Raw genomic sequence first — 24,100 nt, forward strand, 5'->3', positions numbered from 1 at the left:
TATCGGTTTATTGAAATGGATTAATAGCCATGAGGCGAATTTTTACAGAAAATACTATCGGTTTAACGGGGTTATCGGCTTACAGCGAATCGGCTTAACGGGGTTCTTCTGTAACTGTTATCATAAACCACATCGTACGTGTCTTTCGTAAAACGTCAGCAAAGTTGATATGATTTCGTTGGAGTTGTCGGGTCATTTCTTTATAATCGCTGACTGCTAACAACTCTCCGATCTGTATGACTTTCTAATCTCCCTCATACTGTTGTAATGTTCCAATGCTTGTTGCCTCGATATCCTTCTGTCCGCAGCATATCGCATAAGGCCCACCAATGCCTCTGCAAGAAATGTAATTGGAGGAATGCGTCAGCAGCATCAATCGATATACGTATTGTCGTGAGCTTGTTGTGTATGACTTGGCGATAGAAATCTCTCCATGGAAGCTGCGTTTTGCCACGTATGATCGTGCAGACCTAAGGCCTAAGCCATTAAAGTAGAAATTTTAGAAGCTTGTCATGTCTTATTGGTTAGGAGACCTTATGATGTGTCCGATGTCCATCTTTCGAACAATTACGGCCTGAAACGAATTTCCAGAATACGGTCTCGGCGTAGCGAGGCGTTACTGTAACTTCAACACTAGATCTAGAATGGCAAAGGGCACTCTCCATCACATCATTGCGTTCTGTAGCATGCCCCATCTTATATTCTCGTCGAGACCTTCAGGACGTCAGCGCCATAAATCTTCCAAATTGAAGAAAGAATTTATACGTTCGACCGATATGCATCTGCACCCCTCATCCACTTTTGCGTTGTCTTGTCCCTGCGTTTACCTGGTCCCCACATCGCAGTTGACCAGAAATGGACGAAACTGAACTTAGGCGGTGGCACGCAGTGGCGCCAAAACGGCGAAGTGCCATGTGTAAAGGTACGTTCTAGAGAACCATCAGGATGAGCGTGAGCGCCGATAGAGTTGTTGTCCGCATCATCGAGCTGGAGCACATTTGACGACGTCGCCCCGACTGCACCAGCCGATTCAACTGTAGATGACGTTTCCCATATTCGTGCTACCGGATCTAGTGGCATCCAGTTTGATTCATTCCACCAGAGGTCTGAGCCAGTCATTTCCTTCAAGCGAGAAATCGCGCGTTTGTATGAGAATCGCTCGTCTTCTCCTGTGAACGCGGACACACTAGTGAAGTCTTTCTGCTGTATTGTGGGTGAGTTGCTGTCGCATTCTGCGATGCTACTTTGGCCATCTTTAGAATCTGAAACTATCCTTTCGGTGACTTGGTATGAGGACACGTTTGGCCGATATGGCGTAGACAAGTCGAGATCAACCTCGGAGTACATCTCGAGCTCAAGAGAATCGGCGTCGGACACTTTCTCGCCTATGGCTGTATCTTCGACGGCATTTTTACCCAGTTTTGCATCTGGGAAGAACAAGTCGTCTGGCGGCCTGTCTGCACGAATAATAAGCCGTACGCGACATTCGTACAATGCATCCAATAAGGTGATCAATCGTCGTGCCTGATTCTTCTTCAGAACGGGAAGTTCCGGCGCGTCATCCAAGACCAGAGTATGGTAGTTTGAGGCGAGTGTGATATAATCCGCGCCAGCTAGTGGTGCATCGCATAGCTCATCAAAAGTGAACACTGCAATCCTATCTTTCTGCAACGGCACTTTCAGTGCGCGGCCGTAGACAAACAACTCCGAGCTCGTGCCTTCCTTCCTGAAATCCTTCGTTCTACACACTCCGTTGATAGTGTCTATCCACTCTTGGTCGCTCTCTTCTCCTCGTACCCAGTATCGCTTGATCTTATCTTCCGTTGTGCCTTTCTCAGATTCTGCACATAATAGAAGTCGCCAGTCCTTGGTGCTGCGCATATCATAAGACACACAGCGGGCCTGAAGAATATCGTAGAATGAACGAAACTGCGATTTCTTGAAGTCTGCAGAGTAGAGTTCTGGAAATTTTAGTCACCTGCTTCACATTTCTACTCGCATAATATACCTTTTGGCAACCTATTCGATGTCGCAACCAATACGCCGCCCAACTTAAAGTAGTACGTAAATAATGTCTTCACGATCTTCGCGGAGGCGCTATAGAGGGGATCAATAATATATTACCAAACAATGTAGAAGCCAATCACTCACATATCAGGCAACATGAACTCGTCGAGAAGCAAAATCGCGCTCTCGTCAATTAAGTCCCTGGCGATCTTCATTAGCACGTAGTCATTCTGCAAATTAAACCTTCGCTTCCTTGAATTTGTTCCAAGGTATTTTAGTTCTTGACTGCGCTGTCCTTCGCGGTATATGCGTGCGTATATGGAAAGCATGAATGCGTGGTAATGCCATCGACGTTTGGACTCGTGTGGAAGAGATGCCGCAAAGAGGTCCATCAACATCGATTTCCCACTACCACTGCAATGAATTTATTAGTATTTCTTTCACTGACATGATTGGGAGGATTGCAACGACCTACACTCCTCCATGGACCATGAGCCCTTGTGGAGCCTGAACCATAAAGACCTCCTCTTCGTCAGACAGAACCTTGATAAGCGAGAGTGTCTGCCGTTCGGACGAATTCCAAATGGTGGACCGTTCCATATCTGAGTCCTGGTATTTTGTTATCTAACTGCTCAAGAAGACAGTCTACATTCATACCTCCAACAACGACGTCAATTTACTTGTGCTTGAAACCCCCGGAAGGCTTGTAATCCTTGACTCTATAGTACAGCTTCTGAAACCTTTGTTCGTTAGACATTGGATCTGATGTTTGTTATGAAACTCGGAAGCAGCTCACTCAATTGCTGCACGATGCTGCGCTTCATCAGGCTTAATTCGTCCAGAATCGACATACAGTCGATACAGAACCAGCGGATCTGTGATGGTCAACTGGGTCGCCGTACCACAAACGCTATGGTCAAGCTGTTCGCTATTCTGCTGTCCAGCTCTGGTCGTGCTGAAAGATCTTCGGCTAAGTTGCGAAGGGTGTGCGGTGGACAGACATGTCTTTAAAATTGTACCCTCTCGATTGGCGGACCTCGCACTAACAATCGTTAGGCGCGGACAATGCTGAAGGAGAGTGCTGAGTCTAGGATGCTGTACCATAACGACGACCATGTCGCCGACTCGGATAATGAATATGAACCGTCGTTGCAGGGTTACGATGGATATTTTGTTAATTTGTGGATAATAACGTTGATGTGCACTCGCTCAGGTTTCGGCGAGAACGCCGAGTTCGATCACTATTGCCACGTCATATCCCACCGCGGTATTAATACACTTGGCGGCAGTCAGTCAGCGACAGCAAATTGCGCCCGGGTACTAAAGAAAACCGCTCCGTATATCTTAAGCAAACTAACTTATTGCCGAACAAACTATAACTCATCGCGGTGCGGCAATGCACTGACTATCAGCCCGCCGCACTGAAGCTTAGGTATATGCATGTCGACAAATGATGTCAACGTCCTCTGTCGACTTGGATACTCAATCAGCGCCAATGTCGCGTCCAAAGTTCAGCAAGTCTACATTAGCAGGCACAATGTCGTTACCAGGCAAGCAAGCAGTTGCATCGGCAGTAACTTTCCTCTACAAGTCTGTTCGCATCGAGATAGCAGCACATCTCACCGCTATACTCGCAGCTGAGCAAGTCCACAGCTTTCCACCATTCGTACGATGGTTTGCTCGCGTCCAGCAATCGTTGCTGACGACTCCAGTGAAAGGTGGAGCCACAAGCACCGACGCGACATTTTATCATCTTAAGAAAGTAGATATCCAGAGCGCAGACTTTTTTGGCAAAGCGAAGTGTGTTTTTAATGTCACGACTTGTTTTATGGCTAATTGTTAACCGCATTCAATTTCTTAGGGACAAATTGGGGTTCTTAAAATTCACGGCAATCGTCGAAGATGATTATGGGCGACGCTTGCCTGGTGTTGTCTTTCTTCGAGGTCAGAGTGTCGCCATATTGTTGTTGGTTTATCCTTCACATGATCCAGAGGCTGAGGATCCAGCTGATTATGACGACAGTACGTATTCCTATTTGACGACAGCGTGTATAGATGCATAGATACCAACGTGACGAATTCAATAGGCAAAGCCAAGGTTATATTAACAGTTCAGCCGAGAGTTGCGGCCGCGTCAATGAGTGTCACCGAGATTCCAGCTGGAATGTTCGACCTTGATGATAGCGCTGAAGAGAGTGGAAGTTTGTCATTCACTGCTCAGCGCGAGCTCAAAGAAGAATGTGGACTCGAGATCAAGGCGAAAGACATCATACCGCTGTATACCCATGACGGCGGCATATACATGAGCGCCGGGGGGTGCGATGAGCAGATTCAATTTTTTTATTGCAGAAAGCTGATGAGCGAGTCTTATATCAAAGATTTAGAAGGAAAGTTCGGTGGTGCTGAAGAGGAGATTGGAGAGAGAATTACATTAAGAGTAACCCCCCTGAATGAGCTCCTAACAGCCACGCAAGACGCAAAAACATTTTGTGCATTCACTTTGTATAATAGCTTGAAATAGTACACATCAACTATACATTCAAACTGTCATTAACGCCGCCGACGTAAGAAAGACTTAGAACAACTTGAAGTAATCAGGCTTGTTGTCCATGATCTTCTCGATTTTTTCGATGTGCTCCTCTGTAAGTTTCCTGTAGACCTTTAGCGCGACCATATTCTCCTTCACCTGTTCGGCCTTAGTGGAGCCAGTAATGATCGTAGAGACTATGATATTAAGTTAGCGAGCCCGGGATCTCATGACCGAATGACCGTACCGTTCGGGTTTTTCAGGAGGAACGCAAGAGAAAGCTGGGCTGTAGTGCATCCAAGCTCCTCAGCAATAGATGTCAACTTCTTCACTTTCTCAATCTTAGCCTTGCCCTCAGGAGTCTCGTATCGGGATCTGATCATCTTCATAAGAGGAGAGGTAGCATCTCCGTATCGAGTCCCAGGAGCAAAGCCATCGTTGTACTTTCCAGTCAAGATACCACCTGCCTGTGACCAGTTAATACATGTCCAACACTTCACAGACTCAAAGTATGTTCGCACCAAAGGTGACCAGATAGTAGTACCGTATTTATAGAGCTTATACAGAGGATAGTACTCGGCCTCAAAACGATCACGTTTAAGCATGCTGTACTCGGGCTGTTCGGCAATAGGGGCTATCAAGCCGTACTTGGTAGCAATATGGTGCGCATGCTCGATTTCAAAGGCGGACCACTCAGCTCTGGAGTCGCAATCCGTCAACTGTTAACTTTTCGACGGTCACGTGCACCGACGACAAGCTGCAGAACGTGACAAAACGTATTACGCTAACCACATCAATAAATAATGAAGGACGCACAGAAGACTCAAGGTGCAATGACGGACGCGTCTTAGGGTGAGGCTTGGAGCAGTTGACAAACTTGGTGAATAGGGCCTCAAAGAGGGTTTCACTAAAATTTACGGGGTTAGGGTAAATTTTCTACCGTGTAAACTTGTTGACCAAGTTGACGTTACGTGATTAACCGGCTCGAATGCGAATTGCTTATTCCGCCTCCGTATCAAATACATTACACTGGCAATCGTGCGCGACATGATGCACCGACCAATTAATTCTGCCGCTCCCTTCCGTCTCCCCTGTGTCGCTGCCATCCTGATCTTGCAACAAACAGCAAACGCCCATCGCTAGGTACTGGTCGCGGATCTTAGACTTGGCACGTCGCTGACATTTTTGTCGTCGTTGTCGTCATGGTCGTCTGTCAAAGCGATAGCGACATCGGATCCGTCTTCTGTCTCACTAGGATTCAAGGCCAGGTCTCCGTTGCCCAGCAACTCCATGGTGTCATTTTCGTGATGGCCAGCTTCTAACTGCAAAGTAGGTAAAATACATTTCTGCATTTTCTCAACTCCATCATGTGGGCACGGGTGATACGCGAAGTTACCATAAATTATCACCTTGTGCCCATTGCAAGTTTGGCGTCTCAAATTATTTGCATTCGACTCCACGATCAAATGCTCCGGATTAAAGCACTTGCCGTTATGGCAGAGGTGCGAGACGTCAAAGCGGGACCTACTCGACCTATCCAGAGTCTTCTTTAATTCATCCCCTCGATTGGTTGCGATAACTGCTAGCTGATGCAAAAAAGGACTGACGCCATGTGACTTTAACAGTGGGGTTGCTAAAACGCGACCATACCTACCACCTTTCAAGCCCGACTCCCAACATCCGATATCGGTAGTGACGGCACGATATTTCTCAACTAGCTCCTGCGCCATTATGGGCGTAATATGATCGAGCTTGCCCGTAGTAGCATTGGTGTCTTCTGTCGCTTCATCATTCAGATCCGGAGCTGGAGTTGGTTCTGTTGATGCATCTCGCTCCTCACTGGTCGCCACTGCATCTTGTCCATGCTCCACAGGTAAAATGCACGTGCGCATTTTCTCGACGCTGCCGTGTGGACATGGGTGGTCGGTGGCTCCCTCGCGAACCACGGCAGTCTTTCCTATACACGTCTTCCGTCTATGGTTGTTTGTTCTTGACTCGACGATTATATGCTCAGGATTGATGCACCGGTTATCGTGGCAGAGGTGTGTTACTAAATAGTAACTCCTCTTACCCAGAGATTGTTGTAACTCATCACGTCGGTTCGTCGCAATAAGGGCAACTCGGCTCAAAGAAGGACGGACGGGAAGGTTCTTCAGGATGACCCTACTGGAACTATGCCCCGGGTGTACTTTCAGCTTTGACAGCCAGCATCCAAGCCCAGTAGTTTCGCCGCGATAACGGTCGAGGAGCTTCTGCGCCATTTTTGGCGTGATCATGTCATAGTCGTCAGCATCAGCATCAAGTGTCGCTATGTCATCTGGATGAGGATGTGTGGTTGCTGCTGATGTTTGCTCGCCAGAGTTCGGCGTGTTATCTTTCTCCAGATGGTGCAGCGGCAGGATGCATTTTCGCAATTTTTCAACTTTGCCGTGTGGACACGGGTGGTAACTGAACCCATCGTGTACCAGGATTTTCTGCCCGTTGCAAATCTTGCGTCTCCGATTGTTGGTGCCCGATTCCACGATCAAATGCTCCGGATTAAAGCACTTGCTGTTATGGCAAAGGTGCGAGATATCATAAGTGGAGCGACCACGGCGACCAAGGGTCATTTTCAGTTCATCCCGTCGATTAGAGGCAATGAGAGATATTTGGTGGATTTTAGCACTGTGTTTTTCTTCCCCGCATACATACACCTTAACACGAACGTAGCCTCGAGGGTCTGCCTTCGAGTTCGACTCCCAACATCCCAGGTCTGTGGTTCTCACGTGACGTTGGGTAATCATCTCGTTCGCCTTCTCCTGCGTAATTTTGTCAAATACACTAGTGGCGGTCATTTTGGCGAGAGTGCAAGATAAGAGTCCGAGTGCTGGAGTAAAAGGTAGCGAGCAGATCATGCTTACTCAACAAGAGAGAGTCACCAGGTTAAATAGCACGGAGTTGTACTTTTCTGGGCCCGGAGTAGCCCCAGGCGAGATGCGCCTTGGCACCGTGTCAGAGTTAGTGTACCACCCCGAGTTTGGTGCCTGGTGCCTGGTGTCTGTCGCTGAGCATTGTCATGACAATGCGGCACAATGCGGCTGCTTCTTCACTTCACGCCTCAGCTATAGCGGCTGAGACATCATGCGTGGGCCACCGCATTTCGGCTATGTTGCAACATAATGTTCAACAATCTCGGTGTGTCCTGGGGTGTCAGGCCCGAACTTAGGACACGAAATCCGTATAGTTCCGAAGTCATGTCGTAGTTATGCTCGTCTGCTCAATTCCTGGCAGTAACAATTTTTGTCTGGTTTGGTTTAGGGTAGCACTTGCTCAGTTCGCCAGGGGCTTGTGGTGGTGTTTTTTCTGTTTAGAGTTATAATTAGATCTTTAGACGTTCAATCAGGAGTTTTCTTATCCGGCATCGGATTGTCGTAGTCGGTGATTTTTGATGATAGGTTGCGGGTAGAAGAATGGCATTACTTTTGTCGACTTAATAACTACGCCGAAGGACATTGTGGGTCCCGCAGACATAGTGTTATCGACTAGATGTCTAGATAGATTTCAAACAACAAACTTTTATTATCCGTACCCTGCAAAGACGGAATGAAATGATATCTACAATCGGAAGTGGGCCAATTTCGCAACCCGCCCGGCACCAGCCACGCCGGGGGCTACGCCCGCTAGCACCGCCGGGCAATTCAGTAAGTACCCCAAAGATTTAGAAGGAAAGTTCGGTGGTGCTGAAGAGGAGATTGGAGAGAGAATTACATTAAGAGTAACCCCCCTGAATGAGCTCCTAACAGCCACGCAAGACGCAAAAACATTTTGTGCATTCACTTTGTATAATAGCTTGAAATAGTACACATCAACTTATACATTCAAACTGTCATGGACGCCGCCGACGTAAGAAAGACTTAGAACAACTTGAAGTAATCAGGCTTGTTGTCCATGATCTTCTCGATTTTTTCGATGTGCTCCTCTGTAAGTTTCCTGTAGACCTTTAGCGCGACCATATTCTCCTTCACCTGTTCGGCCTTAGTGGAGCCAGTAATGATCGTAGAGACTATGATATTAAGTTAGCGAGCCCGGGATCTCATGACCGAATGACCGTACCGTTCGGGTTTTTCAGGAGGAACGCAAGAGAAAGCTGGGCTGTAGTGCATCCAAGCTCCTCAGCAATAGATGTCAACTTCTTCACTTTCTCAATCTTAGCCTTGCCCTCAGGAGTCTCGTATCGGGATCTGATCATCTTCATAAGAGGAGAGGTAGCATCTCCGTATCGAGTCCCAGGAGCAAAGCCATCGTTGTACTTTCCAGTCAAGATACCACCTGCCTGTGACCAGTTAATACATGTCCAACACTTCACAGACTCAAAGTATGTTCGCACCAAAGGTGACCAGATAGTAGTACCGTATTTATAGAGCTTATACAGAGGATAGTACTCGGCCTCAAAACGATCACGTTTAAGCATGCTGTACTCGGGCTGTTCAGCAATAGGAGCGATCAAGCCGTATTTGGTAGCAATATGATGGGCATGCTCAATTTCGAACGCCGAAAATTCACTGGTACCCCAATAGTGGGCCTTGCCATCCTGTATGATCTGTGTGAACGCTCGCACAACCTCCTCCATGGGAACACCGTCGCGGTCAGGACGGTGGGCGAAAACAATATCGACATAGTCCATCTGGAGTCGTTTCAAGGACTTGTCCATACCCTGAAGCTTCCTTAGTGACCGCGGTTGAACTAGCCAATGCAAAGTCCACATACCTCCATCAAGTGCTTACGAGACAGACCACGACCGTTTGGACTCTTCTCACCAAAGCCAAAGTACAACTTCGTCGACACGACGTAGTCCGATCGGGTCCACCCGAGCTCCTTGAAGACTTTGCCGAAGACAGTCTCGCACTCGCCATTCGAGTAGACTTCGGCCTGTTGCAAGTTAGCATGCGACGGAAGAGCCCCAGGAATTGTCGTGAGTACATACAGTATCAAAGAAGTTGACGCCGTGTTTCCAGGCCTCCTCAAAACATTCCTTCGTAATTCTGTCGCTCTCGTCATTAACGGTTAGCCACCCACCGTACGAGAGAACAGACACTCTGAGGCCAGTGTTACCGAGGAATCGGTACTCCATGTCCTTGGGATCAAATTCAGTCATTGTGTAGAAATTAATACTAAGTTGGCGATTCCGTTCCGTGGATGCACGACCTTGGGAGGGGGGGGGGAACGGGCCTGGCGGGGTACTGGCGAAATATTTATGCCGCCCCAGCAGCCAAGATCGATCGAGTCGACTCGACTTGTCGACCCCACGCGCTTGACTACGTTTTAGTGCATTTCGGACTTTGCGCTTCGCAGCCGCCGCGCCCAGAGTATATTCGCGCTTGGCCCCTGTTCAAATCTCTTTCGACCCCGCTCAAGTAGACTACTATGACTATTATCCGTATGTAAATAATGTATCTGGTATAGGGCGATCGTGTAATGGCCGCTAATGGTGACTCATCCAACCAATGACTCAGGCTTAAAATATCGGTTTCGCTTAATCGTGGTCTTGTCAAACCTACATCAGCTAGTACAGTAGACTCAACTCGCAACTCAATATACACAAAAATAAATAACTAGATTCCCCCTTGAATGCCTTCACTTAGAAACACAATTAAATTAATATCGCCTAGCAATATTTCACCCGCTCAATATCCTACAATCACCTCTAGTGTGGCTGCTCACCTTCAACAAACGTCAGCGCATTATCCCGAGTAATTGAAGCAATAGACGAAATCTTGTTATTAAATAGTACGCCGTAAAACTTGTCAGCAGTGTATATCATTTCATTCCTGAATGTCGTGCAAATAAACTGCCCATTTTCCGCCAGTTCCTTGATCATCGAGGCAACTGCCGTGCGATATTGCGCGTCCAAGTTTGCATCGATCTCGTCAAACAAGTAGAACGGGGCTGGATCGCACTGCTGAATCGCGAAAATAAGAGCGAGCGCACAAAGGGACTTTTGGCCCCCTGAAAGTTGCTCGATGCGCTGCTGCTCGTTATTCTTACTGTTAAAGGACACGCTGATAGCAACACCAACATAGTTCTCTACCGAGCTCGTTTTGCGTCTCTCATCCTCATCATCTGAATATTCCTCGTCATCGTGGATCTCGGAATCCCTATCCATTCGACGCTGCATAATCAGCCTTCCTCGTCCAGCAGGAACGAGCTTCTCAAATATTTCCGCAAAGCCCTTTGATACCTGCTTGAACGTGCGTTCGATGGCTTCATCCTTTCGCTGATCCAAAACCTGGATGAGTTCCTCAATCGAGGCCTGAGACTTATCAAGCTCCTCTCGTCGAGCAAGCAATGCTTCCCGCTGTTTCGTGAAATTTGTGTACTGCTCGAATGCCTTCTTGTTGATATGGCTGAATTTTTTAAGATCCTCTGTAAGCTTGTGCAAACGCTTAAGTACCGACTCAGACTTTAGCTGCTTGTAACGGTCAAATGCCTCCTCTGGCAGTGCACCTAGATCGCGGACCTTCCGATTGATGTCATCTTTACGCTGCACCAGTATTCCGCGTTTGGCCATGCTCCGTTCTAGACTGTTTTGTTGGCGCTCGATCGATCGGGCGTCCTCCAGCTGCAGAGTCTGAAGTTTAGCACACTCATCCTCCTTCGCAGCAAGTTCAGCCTCTGTATCTTCGCTTTCGTTCTCGAGTTCGTGCAGTTTCTGGGCGTTGCGTGCAATAGCGTCATGGACCTGTTCTAAACTCGTAGCAACGGATGTGGCATCGCTTTCTCCTGCAATATCATGTTCTATCATTTCTGCCCGTAGCTGATCGCGCTGCATGTAGAGTACCTGTCGTAAATCAAGCTCCACGGCAACCTTCTCTTGCTCTATTGCACTACGCACGGTGGCCAGCTCTGCATCCCTTGCTCGAAGAGTCTGTATCTGAAAGTTCAGTTCGCCGAGTAGGCGAACCTCATCTGGCGTTAAATTCCTGTCGAATTTGGAATCCAGTTCATTCCTCAGAGTGTCCAACTGTTTGTTGAGAGATTCTAAGCCCGAGACAGTACTGTCAAGCATTCGTCGCTAATCTACCATGAGAATAAATACACCGTGCAACGTCTGCATATACATACCTTCGTAGTAATAACTTCCTGCAAACTGCTTTCAGCAGCATTACTTGTCCGCCGTGTTTCTTTCATAGATCCCAGACTTTGGACTAACTGTTGTCGTTGAGCCTCGAGCTTATTCAAAGTTCCAATCACCAATGTGACTTCCTGGTCCTTCCGCTCCACATCACTTTTAATGTCTGAAGCCCTCCTATGCATATTTTCATAGTTCTCACGCGCAGTACGTACGGCTTTGACAGCATCAATACGAGAATGCTTCTTGTCATGGTACCCACCAGTCAGGACACCTTTCTTATTAGCTTGATCACCTTGAAGTGTGATCGCGTTCAAATTGTGAGATCGAGCATATTGTGCACTAGCTTCCAAATTCCAACATACAATAGTCTTGGAGAAGACCTGCTCAATTGCCTTAGAATATTCGGCACTAAATCGCAGCTTCTTGATAAGTGCAATTGCCTCGTCAGTGTCTGGATAATCGACTGCCTTGGGCTTCAGTCTGTTCAGAGGCATAAATGTGACACGGCCGGAGCGCTCACGATTGAGCACATCCATGATCGTGGTGGCAGTGGCATCGTTGTCGACCACAACATGGAACAAACTAATGCTCCTTGTCAGAGCTAGCAATAAAGCTAAACATCAGGGATGATAAGTACCTGTTTCCTGCAGTGACTTCAACTGCAACTTTATATTTGTCATCAACCTCAAATAACTCACACAACGGTCCGTAAACTCCTGTAAGGTTCATAGTCTTCGCTATACGACGAACAGCCTGGAGACCGGCGCTCTGAGAACGGTCCATAGTACCAGCAAAGGCACGCTCAGCCTTCTCAAGCTCTAGTTTGGCGTTGTCGAGAGCTGAATCAGACTTTGCCCCTTCACGCCACAACTCTTTCCTCTCATCTTGCAGCGCGTCTCGTCTCTGCTTCTGCTCTGTATATTGAACCTGCAGTTGCTCAAGAGAGCCATGCGAGGATTCTAACGCAACTCGGATTTCATCAATTGATGAATGCACGCTCTCTAACTGAGTAGTCATGCTCTCCAATTGGCTCTCCAAGTCTCGACGCATCTCTTCGCGCCGTAACACGGTACCCTGAATATCAGCAATTTCGTTGTTTAGCCATTTATCACGATCAGCTTTAGAACGGAACTGAGCATTACGGCCTTGTTTCGCATAAAGGCGTTGTTGCTGATCTTCTGCGTCAGTGAGCCTAGATATATTGTTAGCATCGCATTTACCAAGTATATAAGATTCACATACGATTTCTTAGCTTCAGCTTCGGCCTGCAGGCTTTGAATATACCTTGGTGTCAACTCAGCTATTTGAGATTCTTTTACATGAATTTGCTGCATAACATCCTTGAGGTCATGCTGCCGTTTTGTAGACGAACGCTTCGATTCCTCCTCGTTGTCTTTGAGATCTTTGAGTTGCACTTCAGCCTGTGCCTGCGTGCGAATCAGATCCTTGCGCTCTTCTTCTAGCTGTTTCTTATCGACCGCAAGTAACGACAGCTCCTGTTTTAACGTCGCAATTTCTTGCTCGAGATTCTTTCTGGTGTTAGCTGCTTACCAAATGCGATCTACCGTGCATTTTAGCTCACCTGGATCAACTGATCACGTTCTGCAAACATTCCCAATCTATCATCGCTGGAATGTGAGTTTCTAATTCGTTCATCTTCAATTTCATCAAGATGCGCATTAATTTCGTTAAGCTCTCTGTCATATAATGTGTACTCCAAGCATCTTCTCTCGCGATCCTTTTCCTGGAACTCACGCAGCTCGTCCTTCTCCTCATCGAGCTCATTAAGACGGTCTTCCAGGAACTGTAACAGTTCATCAATCTTCTCTCGTTTAGCGTTGGATTCCGCCATAACTTTAAGGGACTCCACGCGTCGATGCTCATAGACTTGCGTACCGGCAACTTCTTTTAGTAGGGCCAGACGTTCTGCATCTTTTGCATTGGTCAGCGCCGTAATCTGTATTAAATTAGCCCTTGCGCATCAAATGCAACAGAATCCATTCACATACCCTTCCCTGTGGAACGATATAGTATGGATTTGACCTGGAGAAGCCGGCACTTTCAAGGAGATTCATAACATCGGATTTACTACCCCATATTAGTTATGAGTGCTATATAATTCTCTAATAATTACAGTACCTAGCACTCTTCCTATCTAAAGAATACTCATCCTTCTTGAGGCCAATCGTACGTCGCAAGGCAACTTCATCTCGCCCAGTCTGGGAGCAGTCAGCTATAGCAACACATCCAAATGAGAACGTCTGCAAACCAGACACATACAGGAAACCTGTTATCGCTATTGTCAAATATAATTTCGACATATGCACTCATAACCGCGGTTCCCGAACCTTCATGTAGTAGAGACTGTCGTTCTTCGCGACTCATATGTGTGTACGCGTCGGACAGCACAAATCGGATCGCTAGATCCACATTAGCTTGTGCTCTCATCCATATAATTATTCACCAAAACTCCAAGTTTAAAAGTACGCACCTGCAAAAAAATTACTTTTACCCGATCCATTTCGGCCGACTGTGCAATCGATCAGCTCTTGAGTATAATTCATTCAGCCGCGATCGGCTTACCAATGACGTTGTGTCGTGAACTAAACGGATCGGTGACCGTTTGATCTTTGTAGGATTTAAATCCTTGGATGACCAGCTACATATGTGTTAGTTAAAAGGTCGCCTGGTCATGTGCTATACACAAGTGTGACGCGCCTGCTTAATATGCATTTTCAAGGTTTAAATGAGCTCCTGAAATCTGGCCAATCAAGCAACAAACTGGCAGTGGCCAGTAAAACTAGATGGCTATGAGAGTCTAAACTGGATAGAGTGGTCAAAGAAGTACGAAGTCGAGTGTTAAGAGTAAGAGAACCGTTGATATCTTCTACAAGGTCGGTGCGGCTTCACGCGTTTGATTGCTATGCACTTAATATTTCGCGTTTATGGCTTAAACTCTTGCTTTGCCCTAAACCCACGTCTCATCGATCACAATTAGATCTTTAGTATGCTATCATAGCACATACCTTAGGCGTCAAACTTTGGTGCAGTATCAGTAAAACAGAAATTGCTGCGGCACAGGTAGCATTTCTTATACACTCGCTAATGTCAGCGATATCGTCGACATCGAGTTCAACGGGAGAAGGCACCCGGGGTCGTCCCTTCACCATTTATCCAGTTCCGGCTCCTGCCCTTAGTTATGAAGTCATTGACCGTCGGGAAGCACTTATCAAGAGCCTGGATTCGTGGGATTATGTCGCCATGAGAGCGGTGGCAGGAAACGACGTTAGTACCTATATTATCGAATCTGTGCATGTCGCCGAGGATACTATATTAACTGTGTTCCTTAGAGCCCCGCACAAGTACGCTACAAACTCCTTCGCGGACTCACTACATCGCAATCGACAGCAAAGGGGCGAAAATAAGAGAATCTCGGTAATAATATACACAATGCATGACTAATTCATGCATTCTGAGGTCGCGTCTAGCCAGTTGGCTATTGGCTGGATGGCGTAGTTTGATGAATCATTGCACAACTCTACGGCAGTCGTCTCCTCGGGTGTCGGCAAGGCTAGGTATATTTATGGGCGAAGATTCCTTGGAGCTCTTGCGAGGATTTTGACTTGGTTCCCATTTACGAAGGTACCGTTACCAGGAGTTTTCTTTCGCTATGCTTGTTTAGGAGGAGCTATGCGCATACACCTACATAATATTGTATTACGAGTTTTGGAGAATGTCTCTGTCCACCTACAGTAACTCAACGTTTATTATTGCGTTCGGCATTCCCGCTAGTTTCTTGATTCTCCGCATATTTAGTGTATTCGTGGACAATTATTGAGTAAAGCTACACACGTATTTTAATACTCTGCCCTGTACGTTCAGCGACATATATGCAGATGGATTGCACTAATAGCCCTGGCATGATGCAAGCAGAGGCGTAGAATTGGACCACCTAAAATACAAGTGAAAACACAAGATGATGAATACAATATAGACCGCCGAGAATGCTGCAAGTTTCCCAATTCTGGCTGAAAGCAAGCTTAAAGTGAAACACCAGGATGTGACAAGTGCCAAACCATGCCACTACTACAACTCACTCCGAAGATAAATACAAATTTCAACGACGACTTCTCAGAATGTTCTTTCTTCCTAGTTGTCGCTCATACTGATGATCGCACGGACTCAAAGATGTAGGTCGTCTATAACTATGTAGCCAGCATCACCAGTACATGAGGCATATTTCTATTGTAGCGGCTCTGACGTACTACTTAATCTGTTGAGATGCAGATACACATCGGTTCCATATCTATGAAGCATATTAGCAGATCCAAGGCATACATGTTTAAAGCTCTGCATACCCTTCCATACTAATAAGTTTTAGATCACCTCCAAAATATCGAGCGTACAACCGTGACAGAGGTAAGCCATATCCGAAGCCAGCCATAGGAGCCTTGAAGTCGCTCTTGCTGAAATCTGGATCCAATGACGGTGTAGACTGTACAGTGGTATACATATAGGTCCAAACCAAGGGAATCGCGCTTCGGGGAATACCGCCACCTTCGTCTGATATCTTTATAGTAATATCTTCCTTTCCTTCGGCGATGATGAGCTTCACAGGAGGAAACCGTTCCGCTTCAGATCCGTGGGTCTCAACAACGGCTCGCAGAGAATTCTTCAGCGTTTCGAAAAGCATGTGACTAAGATGACCCGGAACATACATAAAGTTCAAGTCAGGCTTGCAAATTAGTTGAACCTTTGGAGCATCAAAAAGGCCGTAGTAATCTTCGCAAATGAACCTTGCATTCTCGATGGCTTCTTGAGCAAGCTCTCGAACGTTGGTCTTCGTGCAAATAATTCCGACATAATTCCCCCGCGAAGGCTCCTCGTTAAGCGCGATATGCTGGCCAATCAGCATTCGGATGCCAATTCGCGACATGTAAAACCTATCCAGGAAAGACTGTATGCTACTGTCGATCTGCATGCGTTGTCGCGAATGTTTATACTCGTTAATACCTTGCGCGACAGTAGTCACAACTGGATCATGCCTCCGTTTTATAATAGATAAGCATTTCGTGAAATGCTTATTGTACTGGTATATCTCTGGGGACCATTTTATGTTGTCGTCAAGCAAGACGAAATACCTGCGGCTATTCACATTATTCCTCCGTGCAATCGGGCGATAGTCTTCTCCTACCAGCGACGGATTTTCTGTATTCTGAAGTAGCATTTTGCCATTCCGCTCGCCATTACTGTTCTTTCGCTGCGCGTTAATCAGAAGCTCCCTAAGCTCATTGGGAATCCTGGGGTGTGGTAACTCGGTGAGTTCTTCAAACGACTGGGCATACCAATTGCGAACCTTTTGAATTGATGGCATCTCAGAGAGTCCATCGGGCAGATTGTTAAGCTCTTTGACACGATGAGCAAGTCGAATCGGAAGTTCTTCGCTGAGGAACTGAGCTCCGCGGAATAGCGTGCCTGCAAGTGTCAACAAAATTGCTGCTTCCTCGTGACCATGTCAAAAGGCAAAGTAGTAACTAAACAGTTATATACCTGCAGAAGGATGTTGTCCAAATTGGACCTATTTTACAATAAGATGATGTTAATATCAGTTCAGAGGCTATAAGACCACAAGTCCAATATCCGACATCTATGCCGACAGCCGAAGCCAAATGCTGACCTCATTGACAAACTCATTGGACACACTGTGACGTTCACAGACATCGGATATGAATAGACGGATGCATATGTGGAATACAAACACATACCATTTGCCGCAGGCTGACAGCAGTAGCAGGAAAAGACGAGTAGTGATTAATCTTCTCGGCCAACTTGTCGGTTAGCCGCCATGACATATTTGCAACGGCACCTCCCCGACTTTCACGAGGAAGTACCAGCGGGAATACGGTGACGAATGGAGACGTGATCAGCTGGCCCGTTCGCGGCAGCGAAATTGACCCATGTATTGACTAAATGTTGGTGAGAGCCTGAGACTGCAGTCAGTTGTGAGAAAGCGACAAAAATAAAAATACCAATTAAGAGCATTGGGGAGTGCCGGCAACAGATCGGCTGGCATGCGGAGAGGCAGTGCGAAGCGCTGAGGGCTTTTAAGCTTCCGAACGCTTGACTAGCGCGACTGAAATCCAAACTTTGCTGCTATAAGTGTTGATAATTGCGAGCTAGCTGAATCTTAACGCGCCTTGCTTTGTCGAGCCCCACGAATCTGGGAAGCTCGCGTGAGGTTTTCCGGGGCAACTCTCGACAAAAACGTGCGCCACCGCGCAAGGCCGGCTGGGCGCCGCACCAGCCACTTTATGTGGCGCAGGTATTTGCTCACGTGATTAATGTCTGGCTAAGCAACAATTGTAACTCCCACAGCTAATCCACGGGATCAACATTAGCCATCAACATCGCCACATAATAATTACACCTAGACGACCGGCCGTCCTTCGCGCAAAAGAAATTCACGCGATGTCCCTCGCTATACGCTTTTCCAAAACCTCAATTCCAGATTTGCGGATACCATTACCCGCGCCCGGCACATCCTTTCCTGTATCAGCACTCAAATGTCAGATCCGCAAGGCTCGGCCAGCCGATACCGCGCGCCGGCGACTTCGACTTATTCATGCCGGTCGAGTCCTACCTGACGCCACAGATCTGTCACCCATGGTACGATCGATTGTGGACCAGCACACTGCAGCGACGGCGAGCGTACCTGCTGGAGAAGAAGGGGAGTCACTTACGATATGGCTGCACTGCTCCGTTGGCGATCAGCTTACTGATGAGGAGCTCTTGCGAGAATCAGATACTGGGGTATGCATACAATAAAGGAATTGGTTAGTGCATGCTAGATGCTAACGGGAAAGTAGAGCCACCAGGTCCCATCGACGTTTCCTCAGCCTTTAGGGTTTGACAGATTACGTTCGGCCGGATTTTCAGATCAAGACATTGCCCAGTTACGTGCCCAATTTAGCCATCTGCATGGCGTAGCAGCGGGAACGGATTCTGATGCTGCTAGGCAATTAGAAGAGAGGTGGATAGATGAAGGTGCATCGGCACCTGACACTCTACCAGACGGCAGTCCTGTTGGAGTGTATGAGGATCTTCTGGTGGGTACTGTCGTTGGTTTCTTTTTGGGATTGCTCGCCCTGTTCTTTCTGAGAGAAGGAAGCATATTTTCAAAGCGACAGCAGATGGCTATAATAGCTGGCATAATAATAAACGTGTCATTTGCCATTTTGAGGGTATACTACTAGCTGCTGGCTGCTGGTAGTGACCATGAACAGAGCGAATAACTATTCCTTTGTTACGATACGGATTCTGCAGGTAAATATCGGATCGGGAAGAAGGGGGGTTGGCGCGGAGAAATGCGTGCGCTTTTACGCTTAAATCGTGGGTTGTTTACGGAGTTTGGGTAGCCTTGCATATATGTTATTTATACGTCAGTTATAATTTATAATTACAGAAGTATTCTACTATACATAAAAGGTTCTCTTATCTACGTATCATACACGCCTGTTTACTCCACTTGAAATTTATGGTCTTCAATTGAATGGCAGCGTCCGCAGTTTCGATATAAGATCTTCAATAGTTAAAGCAGATTCAATCAAAAATGGTGTGCACAACATACCAATAATTTGCTGTTTCAAGTCTTCGGAGTTCTCATCCTCGACTGTTTCGTCCTCAAGCTTATCCAGACCGTTACATGTCACACGACAAACCCATGCCTCCATCGAACATCCGAATGCATAGCCTCTTCTCAATATCGCCATATATGTTGAGGCAGCCGCAATCGCAGCCGGCTTGAAACTCAATGCAATCTCCTCTCTTTGGTAACAAACTAATATCCAATCCGTTGCAGTTCGGCCAATAGCTGTGGAATGTAGGCAAACTATGCCAAATTCGTTCGCATATTCCTGGTCCTGCTTAGCTGCAGAGATTGTGGTCGTAGACCCTTCCTGCATCGATCCGCGTATGATGTCTGCGAGGTCATTGACGCCGTAGACGTGCGCCGAAATCCCACGGTCCAGGGTCCGTTCTAGTAATGAAAAGTTGGACGATAGCGCTGTCCTTATGCCTGTATCATAGTCTAATATTCGGAGAAGAACTAGCTCAAAGTGTACTATGCCGGCCCGAAGAGCGTCGTACGCATGAGACGGGAATGTAAGTCGCGGCGCAGACGAACCGTGGAGTAGGTGATACGCTGGTACCAACAATTCGCGAAGACGACGAGGTGATTCTGTGGACTTGGTCGCCAAAGAGAGACATGTTATACTTAAACTCTGCAGCATTTGTCAATGTAGGAGAGAGCAGGCAATCAACACTTGCAAGTATCTTACATATTCGTCAATTAATTCGGGATACTGCTGTTCGGCCCGTTCAGCCAATTGGCCAGCCGAAATTGTAAATGCGTGGTACTTGTGGGCAAACACTAACGCGATGCTAAAAAGTTAGCATGTAGATGATGGCAAAGTGCGCATGGAAGTATACCAAACTGTATTGAGCGGCCTAAATCGGGGTCAGTAACTTGTTGGCCATGGTCCATCTAATACTTACAATCTAAGTATTTCGCCAAGTAAAAACAAGAATTGCACAGCGTTACTTGGTAATACACTTGGAGCAAGAGTTTGGTCCTCTGAATCAGTGCTCAGTGCCGCCTTTTCTCCCATCATTCCACCGCCCAACTCGGGGCTCCCTTTGGTGTCGGTAATAGAAGGACCTGGTATCAACTTAGTCACTGCTGCACCGTCGTGTTGCTTGTCATGATACTGATGGTGCTGGTAATGGTCTCGGTGTTGAATATTGCCATACTTATGATGCCCATGATAATGCTCTTTGGAAGACTCGTAATGAGAGTGATTCGCACTGCCTTGTTCTGATCGATGCGTATTTTGCAATGTATGTTTACCTGATTTCATACCTGCGAGAGGATATGAGTAGAACGAAAATTTAGGCAGACTTCTGGTGTGTCTTGCTGGTACACTAATAATTAGTTGTCAAGCGCGCCTGCTCCGCAGTCAAGTTTATTCCAGGCGATGTAGGTGTTCTAGGATGCACAATTGGTAGCTGCTACTCTCACTTTTAGGCACATCTTCGCCTCAGATGATACATTTTTTTTCTAGATGATCTTTACGGAGGACCGTTCTAGGTAATTATCTGTCTGCATCAGAAAGCATGGATGTAACTGTCTCGAGAATTCTGCCTAATCTACAATGACAATGCGACCGATAGCGGAATATCTAGGTGTATCCCCAACACATTCAACGTAGTTCCGATATATTACACACACTCTCCCTTCCATTCTAGCTCGTTTCAAAGACTTTGCAATGCCTCCTGGAGTCCTGATATCAACCTATCTGCGTTTCAAATAATCTAACGTAATTTCAATATGCATACAATGATTATGCTAATAATCACCATCAATAGCTACGTATCGTATCAGTACTTTTCTATCCAGAATAATGTGGATCGGACGAATAACTTACGCTTGTCAAGGCGCGGTGGAACGTTACGCTCGAATTTGGAACCTGTATCATCAATGTCAATACCACAATCCAACTCAAGGAACCACTCCAAAATTGTGGCACAGGAACTGCATAGTTGAAGTAACTGTAGCATACCACCGGGTCGTGAAGGAGGAATATATGGATCGGGGTGTCTATTTATTGCGAGCTGACGTTCACCCTCGATTATCAATGCCTATTACATATAAGTCATACGCTGCAAAATACCATTATCGGCCGCAAACAGTTCAAATTCACTGACCCTAATCTCTCTGGGATCTGTTACATTCTTGTTCGCGTCGAAATTGGCTCGAATTTCAAGAGCCTGCTTCCTCCAGATGTCACGACGCACCGCCCAGTTGAGTGAAAGGCGCAGGAGTCGCCTGTAAATCGACGCGACGTGTTGAGGACTGTACGGAGCTACTGAAGACATATTGTATATTATTCTTCCCGCCGATGCGCTGTACTCCGGTGATGGGGAAAGCTGATATGGCCGTCTCGCTTTTCGTGGCCTGGCAGGCCGAGAGGGAGTCGCTCGCCCAATGTTGGTATTCTGGGCGCCTGAAGTACCAGAATAACCCTAATTCCCGCAGAAATGATCTCCCATAAGAAGCCGTTGTTGCACCAAAATAGGTTGAACAAATGGGCAATGTTGCACCGCCACAGAGGCGCCACAGTGTGGAGGAGCCAATCAGCGTGTGAGGCGTCGGTAGGACTGCGTGAGGTGCGGAAAGGGCATAAATGTGCTTTGGTGTTGCAGATGTGTGCGGATGATTGTGCCCACGACAGGGTTCGGGTCATGATCGGAAACTTGTTTGCTGGCTTACGCCGAGCGCGTGCCGGCTGTTTTTGGCATTTCCTGTTATATCCAACCAATTGCTGGCTCACCTCAACTTCCCTTCTCAGGCATACTCACCTTCAAAATTCCCGCCGCGACTGCATCGCTTGCTTCAACAGCCATGATCAGGTCAATTTCCTCCCGGCTAATCCGGAATTCCGTATCTACTGCTCTCGGCCGTAGATCCGCATCGACATTCCCTCGCGCGGCGGCTAAGCCTCTCGCTCGGCGAACCATCGCCGCCTCCGCCAGACCCGCCCTCGTCCCTTGGTCGTCCGTCCTCCCATCGGTGGCAAGTCAATTTGCCCTTCGAACATACGGTAAGTATTTCAGTTTCACCATGAGACGTTTCTGAATATTAACGTAGCTCTTCATGCAGCTGTTACAACTGTTCCTGTTCCAGCCATGGCTGAGTCTATCACTGAAGGCACACTGAAACAGTGGGTCAAGAGTACGTGAATTTTATGTAAAGCAGCAAAAAAATTTCCTATTTAAGCACCTTTTCCGAGGAATAGATAATCGCTGCATATCTGGTGGTGCAGGCACCACAGATCATCGGATCATATCTGGCTGCGTAGAAAGTTCTGTCTAGAATTTCGCAACCCGTCATTGTCCTCTAATATGCATTTAGCTTTCTTTTGTATGTGCGGTACTAATGTTGCTTGTTAGAGGTTGGAGACTATGTCGAGCAGGATGAGGAAGTGGCTTCTATCGAGACGGACAAGGTAATTATACATTTTAGTGATTTCCGCGCAACTGCTTATTATTTTGACAGATTGACGTCGCCGTCAATGCTCCTGCAGCTGGTGTTATCACCGAAATTTTGGCCGAAGAAGAGTCTACTGTCACTGTTGGCCAGGACCTGTTCAAGATCGATACTGAGGCATCGGGAGGCAGTGGCTCGTCGTCCGAGGCCTCGAAGGAGGCTCCTAAGCAAGAGGCTGCACCGGCTGCTCCCGCTCCAGAGGCCCCGAAGCCAGCTGCTTCAGAGCCACCTAAGGCCGCTGCACCACCGCCCCCTCCTGCACCACCCAAAGCTGCCGAGCCTGCTCCTGCGTCACCAGCTGCCCCTAGCCCATTCGGCTCCCGTGAGGAGCGTCGTGTCAAGATGAACCGCATGCGTCTACGTATTGCTGAGCGCCTAAAGCAGTCGCAGAATACTGCCGCTTCGCTTACTACGTTCAATGAAGTCGACATGTCCAACTTGATCGAGTTCAGAAAATTGTACAAGGATGAGGTGCTAAAGAAAACCGGCGTCAAGCTTGGCTTTATGTCCGCCTTCTCAAAGGCTGTCTGCCTTGCTGCAAAAGACATTCCCGCTGTGAATGGTGCGATTGAGGGTCCGAACGGCGGTGACACCATCGTTTACAGAGACTACGTTGATATTTCCGTTGCTGTTGCTACCCCCAAGGGTCTAGTTACGCCCGTGGTCCGAAACGCTGAGACAATGTCATTGATCGAGGTGGAGAAAGCCATCGCTGACCTCGGCACTAAGGCCCGTGACAACAAACTCACCATCGAGGACATGGCCGGCGGCACTATTACTATCTCTAACGGCGGTGTTTTCGGGTCGATGATGGGAACTCCGATTATTAATCTTCCTCAGACCGCTGTTCTTGGTCTCCATGCCATCAAGGACCGACCTGTTGCAATTAACGGAAAGGTCGAGATCCGACCATTGATGTACCTTGCTCTTACTTATGATCATAGGCTCTTGGATGGTCGGGAGGCGGTGACCTTCCTGAAGTTGATTAAGGAGCTTATCGAGGACCCACGGAAAATGTTGTTGTAATGGACATCAGTTCTAGACCAGGAGGGTGATGACGGCAAGAAATGGTAGATTATGTGACTGTTCTTGCGATAGTAGGTCGTATCGACAGTTGTGTATTTGATAAGGAGTAATATGTTTGGGAACGACATGAAACGAAATATTAGAATGATTTGTGTGCTGGTGTGATTGATAATGTGAACGAAAAGTGTACGCCTTCGAGAGATTATCCGCCCGTACTAATTGAGTACCCACAAATGCGGCATGTGGTCGCATGGATGGATTTGATTGCAGTAGTGCGCCTCGTGTAGTCGTTGACGTCAGTGCCCGCATAATAATAATAATTTCC

General features: G+C 47.2%; 12 protein-coding genes across 12 annotated transcripts; 4 read left to right on the plus strand and 8 right to left on the minus strand.

Moving 5' to 3' along the window:
- Nucleotides 1–759: 759 nt before the first annotated feature.
- POJ06DRAFT_236678 (AFG1-like ATPase-domain-containing protein) lies at nucleotides 760–3,123 on the minus strand (the record flags this gene model as incomplete). Its single annotated transcript, XM_056185914.1, has 6 exons — nucleotides 760–1,961; nucleotides 2,009–2,097; nucleotides 2,152–2,421; nucleotides 2,483–2,616; nucleotides 2,665–2,740; nucleotides 2,804–3,123. The coding sequence occupies 6 exons, from the start codon at nucleotides 3,121–3,123 to the stop codon at nucleotides 760–762; spliced, it is 2,091 nt and encodes a 696-aa protein (XP_056045493.1).
- A 421-nt stretch (nucleotides 3,124–3,544) lies between these two features.
- On the plus strand, nucleotides 3,545–4,528 carry POJ06DRAFT_266657 (uncharacterized protein; the record flags this gene model as incomplete). The annotated part of the gene is made up of 3 exons (XM_056189172.1): nucleotides 3,545–3,807; nucleotides 3,869–4,029; nucleotides 4,095–4,528. The coding sequence occupies 3 exons, from the start codon at nucleotides 3,545–3,547 to the stop codon at nucleotides 4,526–4,528; spliced, it is 858 nt and encodes a 285-aa protein (XP_056045494.1).
- Nucleotides 4,326–5,402, minus strand: POJ06DRAFT_75909 (aldo keto reductase). The gene is made up of 3 exons (XM_056191515.1): nucleotides 5,056–5,402; nucleotides 4,782–5,001; nucleotides 4,326–4,731 (listed from the first exon to the last, which is right to left on the minus strand). Exons 1-3 carry the CDS (start codon nucleotides 5,137–5,139, stop codon nucleotides 4,583–4,585), a joined length of 453 nt encoding a protein of 150 aa, XP_056045495.1. The 5' UTR covers nucleotides 5,140–5,402; the 3' UTR covers nucleotides 4,326–4,582.
- Nucleotides 5,403–5,673: 271 nt separating this feature from the next.
- Nucleotides 5,674–7,368, minus strand: POJ06DRAFT_266659 (zinc-binding loop region of homing endonuclease-domain-containing protein; the record flags this gene model as incomplete). Its single annotated transcript, XM_056189173.1, has 1 exon — nucleotides 5,674–7,368. One exon carries the CDS (start codon nucleotides 7,366–7,368, stop codon nucleotides 5,674–5,676), a length of 1,695 nt encoding a protein of 564 aa, XP_056045496.1.
- A 595-nt stretch (nucleotides 7,369–7,963) lies between these two features.
- On the minus strand, nucleotides 7,964–9,724 carry POJ06DRAFT_248633 (NADP-dependent oxidoreductase domain-containing protein). Its single transcript, XM_056187052.1, has 5 exons — nucleotides 9,498–9,724; nucleotides 9,281–9,442; nucleotides 8,901–9,227; nucleotides 8,627–8,846; nucleotides 7,964–8,576 (listed from the first exon to the last, which is right to left on the minus strand). Exons 1-5 carry the CDS (start codon nucleotides 9,666–9,668, stop codon nucleotides 8,428–8,430), a joined length of 1,029 nt encoding a protein of 342 aa, XP_056045497.1. The 5' UTR covers nucleotides 9,669–9,724; the 3' UTR covers nucleotides 7,964–8,427.
- A 166-nt stretch (nucleotides 9,725–9,890) lies between these two features.
- Nucleotides 9,891–14,534, minus strand: POJ06DRAFT_248637 (RecF/RecN/SMC). The gene is made up of 11 exons (XM_056187053.1): nucleotides 14,364–14,534; nucleotides 14,229–14,304; nucleotides 14,137–14,175; nucleotides 13,926–14,065; nucleotides 13,785–13,864; nucleotides 13,655–13,733; nucleotides 13,228–13,602; nucleotides 12,888–13,174; nucleotides 12,283–12,837; nucleotides 11,636–12,227; nucleotides 9,891–11,585 (listed from the first exon to the last, which is right to left on the minus strand). Exons 1-11 carry the CDS (start codon nucleotides 14,376–14,378, stop codon nucleotides 10,218–10,220), a joined length of 3,606 nt encoding a protein of 1,201 aa, XP_056045498.1. The 5' UTR covers nucleotides 14,379–14,534; the 3' UTR covers nucleotides 9,891–10,217.
- Nucleotides 14,535–14,661: 127 nt separating this feature from the next.
- On the plus strand, nucleotides 14,662–15,501 carry POJ06DRAFT_248638 (uncharacterized protein). The gene is made up of 2 exons (XM_056187054.1): nucleotides 14,662–14,930; nucleotides 14,996–15,501. Exons 1-2 carry the CDS (start codon nucleotides 14,751–14,753, stop codon nucleotides 15,068–15,070), a joined length of 255 nt encoding a protein of 84 aa, XP_056045499.1. The 5' UTR covers nucleotides 14,662–14,750; the 3' UTR covers nucleotides 15,071–15,501.
- A 386-nt stretch (nucleotides 15,502–15,887) lies between these two features.
- Nucleotides 15,888–17,019, minus strand: POJ06DRAFT_194153 (mitochondrial branched-chain alpha-ketoacid dehydrogenase kinase-domain-containing protein; the record flags this gene model as incomplete). Its single annotated transcript, XM_056184942.1, has 2 exons — nucleotides 15,888–15,951; nucleotides 16,004–17,019. 2 exons carry the CDS (start codon nucleotides 17,017–17,019, stop codon nucleotides 15,888–15,890), a joined length of 1,080 nt encoding a protein of 359 aa, XP_056045500.1.
- A 1,017-nt stretch (nucleotides 17,020–18,036) lies between these two features.
- POJ06DRAFT_248642 (DUF2407 C-terminal domain-containing protein) lies at nucleotides 18,037–19,111 on the plus strand. Its single transcript, XM_056187055.1, has 2 exons — nucleotides 18,037–18,455; nucleotides 18,512–19,111. The coding sequence occupies exons 1-2, from the start codon at nucleotides 18,114–18,116 to the stop codon at nucleotides 18,896–18,898; spliced, it is 729 nt and encodes a 242-aa protein (XP_056045501.1). The 5' UTR covers nucleotides 18,037–18,113; the 3' UTR covers nucleotides 18,899–19,111.
- POJ06DRAFT_76094 (uncharacterized protein) lies at nucleotides 19,033–20,644 on the minus strand. The gene is made up of 5 exons (XM_056191518.1): nucleotides 20,199–20,644; nucleotides 20,133–20,150; nucleotides 19,982–20,084; nucleotides 19,273–19,924; nucleotides 19,033–19,224 (listed from the first exon to the last, which is right to left on the minus strand). The coding sequence occupies exons 1-5, from the start codon at nucleotides 20,558–20,560 to the stop codon at nucleotides 19,187–19,189; spliced, it is 1,173 nt and encodes a 390-aa protein (XP_056045502.1). The 5' UTR covers nucleotides 20,561–20,644; the 3' UTR covers nucleotides 19,033–19,186.
- A 404-nt stretch (nucleotides 20,645–21,048) lies between these two features.
- On the minus strand, nucleotides 21,049–21,578 carry POJ06DRAFT_266665 (uncharacterized protein; the record flags this gene model as incomplete). Its single annotated transcript, XM_056189174.1, has 3 exons — nucleotides 21,049–21,068; nucleotides 21,128–21,341; nucleotides 21,408–21,578. The coding sequence occupies 3 exons, from the start codon at nucleotides 21,576–21,578 to the stop codon at nucleotides 21,049–21,051; spliced, it is 405 nt and encodes a 134-aa protein (XP_056045503.1).
- A 526-nt stretch (nucleotides 21,579–22,104) lies between these two features.
- Nucleotides 22,105–23,775, plus strand: POJ06DRAFT_280661 (uncharacterized protein; the record flags this gene model as incomplete). Its single annotated transcript, XM_056189895.1, has 4 exons — nucleotides 22,105–22,303; nucleotides 22,363–22,434; nucleotides 22,653–22,708; nucleotides 22,759–23,775. The coding sequence occupies 4 exons, from the start codon at nucleotides 22,105–22,107 to the stop codon at nucleotides 23,773–23,775; spliced, it is 1,344 nt and encodes a 447-aa protein (XP_056045504.1).
- Between the last annotated feature and the right edge of the window lie 325 nt (nucleotides 23,776–24,100).

The sequence above is a fragment of the Lipomyces tetrasporus genome, assembly GCF_029532465.1.
Source record: "Lipomyces tetrasporus strain NRRL Y-64009 chromosome Unknown POJ06scaffold_3, whole genome shotgun sequence".
Taxonomy (NCBI): Eukaryota; Fungi; Ascomycota; class Lipomycetes; order Lipomycetales; family Lipomycetaceae; genus Lipomyces; species Lipomyces tetrasporus.